The 2,637-nt window shown below is 44.1% G+C and overlaps 1 protein-coding gene across 1 annotated transcript in view; it reads right to left on the bottom strand.

The window, feature by feature from the left end:
* Positions 1–1,010: 1,010 nt before the first annotated feature.
* klc2 (kinesin light chain 2) overlaps positions 1,011–2,637 on the bottom strand; it is a 25,553-nt gene continuing 23,926 nt past the window's right edge. The window contains exons 12-14 of the mRNA XM_080792159.1: positions 2,567–2,637; positions 2,151–2,208; positions 1,011–1,707 (exon numbers count right to left, since the gene is read on the bottom strand). The exon at positions 2,567–2,637 is cut by the window's right edge and continues 54 nt beyond it. Coding sequence (XP_080648285.1) covers positions 1,624–1,707; positions 2,151–2,208; positions 2,567–2,637 — 213 coding nt within the window. The 3' untranslated portion in view covers positions 1,011–1,623. The remainder of the gene's footprint in view (positions 1,708–2,150; positions 2,209–2,566) is intronic.

The following is a 2,637-nucleotide window of genomic DNA, read 5'->3' as shown; positions in this document are numbered from 1 at the left end:
GGTTTCAAAGTCACTGAACGGCCCTGCGCACCACTGGTTTCAAAGTCACTGAACGGCCCTGCGCACCACTGGTTTCAAAGTCACTGAACGGCCCTGCGCACCACTGGTTTCCATTTTGCACATAATGCATGATGTTGCTTTACTGATAAGTTATCAGTAAAGCAACATCATGCATTATAGGTGATAAAGAGCACTCACAAACTCTGACACTTAGAAGAAGAATATCGGCAAGGAACTTCTTGACAGGAAGTAGCTCGTTTGACGTTGTTTAAGCATCAGGTTATACTTTAGCTATTGAAAAATAGCAGATCTACAAGCACCGAGTGCCGCGCTATGAGCTTGTAGGTCTGCTATTTTTGAAAAATCGTGAAAATGAGGCGCAAATCTTTATATATCTTTCAGAGACAAAGTTTTTAACTGTTCGGATGAATGGGCTGTCAATGGGAAATTGAACCTAGTTACCACCTTTGCTGTCAACATGGAGGCGGTCTGCATTATGGTCAATTACAGTAGCTGATTCAGCAGGTCTACAGGCCTCACTGACTGAGGTACACAGTTTATCCCATGTCAGGATTCACAGTCTTTAATTTTCTTTCAGTGATGAGCCATATATGAATGATTGAAGTGGCCGAATGCACTTCCTTCAAGGATATATTGGTTCCTTTTTTACCTTCGTTTTCTCCCCGCCTGGCAAAACACAAGTGCCTGCATTCATTTCCCCCTCTTCATATTTCCTCCCTTACTTCTGAAGGAAAGAAAATCCTTCCTTTACTTCTTTTAATCTTAAAACTCAATGCGGTGTAAACCAAACAGACAAAGAAATCATGTGCACTATATACAAAAACAAAGAAAAATACATTTCATATAATTTAAACCTATATATACATAAAAAAGGCAGAAAGTGAGGTTGAATTGGTCCCCCCCCCCCCCCCCCCATAAAGACTGCATGGTCATCTTTTCCCCCCCAATAATCTACCTCTTGTTTTTTTCCTCCCTCCTCTCGTGTTTTCAAATGTGGTGAATCATACAGCTTTAGCATTTGTGATAACCATTCCGTGGGTGGTTTGCATTATCAAGTAAATTCATGCTACTAGTGGAATACACGGTGTGCGATGATGCTTTTCTTAAAAATAAAAACCTAAAGACTGGAGTACATTGAGCCTACCTACGGTTGAGTGTCTGCACAGGAGTGGGGAGATATCAAATCACAGAAGCACATGTATAACTCCACACACAAAGTGAACACTGTGCGCTAGCCTGTCGCGGTGCTACGGCTCAAGGACGGCGGGGTGGTCAAGTGCAGACATTCCACTTTCTAGTAAGCGGCATGCCAATAATGCGTACCTAAATATTTTCGCTTCTGTTAACAGTTGTGATCGATGCCAGCAATTTGTACAGCAATGCAGACACAGCATATGTCTTAAAAGCCATGGCGTGTAATGTTTAGTTTTTTTTCTCCTCTTTTTTTCTTCCATTGTTCTTTAAAAAATATGTTGTGTTTGACCTTAGTTGTGTCGTCATGTGATCAGACCCAGCTGCACACTCCTCCCAGCCTCTCCTCCGTCTCCTTATTGGGCCACGCCTTTCTCTCCAGTCCCGCCTACACACTGTCTCTCTCTCTCTCTAACCAATCAGCGAGCTGCGTCTTGTCAGGTCCACGTTACTGGCACTCAGTCCCCTGCAATCTGTTAGGCCGTTGTTGGCATCCTAAAAACAGACGAATAACGAAAAGAATAATAAGCTTTAAGGATTAAGACCCAAATACAATATATATATATACTTTTTTTTATATATATTTATATATATAATTTTTTTGTTCGGTTTTTAACAACACAAGCTGACATCAGTGACAGTGTTGCCATATCTGCTTATTATAAACGACTATGGGCTTGTTTTTCCTGTAAAGTCGCTTGTACATATTATCGGTAGCTGCGGGTAGTGTTTTTCTCATTTTCATGTCAAGGACCCCTTTTTGAAGGGAAGACCTCCGCACACTCCACTTACTGTTTTTTAAACAGCTGGTGGATGGAAATGACGCTATCGCCATTTCCATCCACCAGCTGTCTAAAAACCCGGAGGAGACGCCTTCTTCGTTCGTGCGTATATGTGCCCACACTAATTGTCACACACACACGCACACACGTACGTACCGGTGTGGTTTCCTCTGTACTCTTGTTGAGGAAGTTGAGGGAGCTGGCTCTCTTCATTCTGTAGAGGGAAGCAACACAAGAACACAACTCCACATGAGTCAGGGCAAAAACAACAAAACTCCACATCAATGTGAGACTGCAGCAACTGCACGTGTTGTGCAGCCAATACACAACAACGACAATTGCACAACAAAATTGGAACGGTGCTACAGACCACCAGCGCCAGTCGGGATAAGTAAGTAAGTAAATAGACCAATAGTGCAGGGACATTATTTCAGACCCTTCTGACCAACCCCCCCCCCCCCCCTCCGGCGCCTATGTACACAACCATCACATCTCTGCATGCACACATTGCCTACACACACACACACACACACACACATACACACACACACACACGCACGCGCGCGTCTCACCCGGCGTTGCGGGCCTCTTGCGGTCCGCTCCCCTGCAGCTTCTTGACCAGCATCTCGCTGCTCCTCCTCAG

This window comes from Protomyctophum bolini (assembly GCF_963924005.1).
Source record: "Protomyctophum bolini genome assembly, chromosome: 20".
Taxonomy (NCBI): domain Eukaryota; kingdom Metazoa; phylum Chordata; class Actinopteri; order Myctophiformes; family Myctophidae; genus Protomyctophum; species Protomyctophum bolini.
This window is presented reverse-complemented; position numbering and strand designations above follow the sequence as displayed.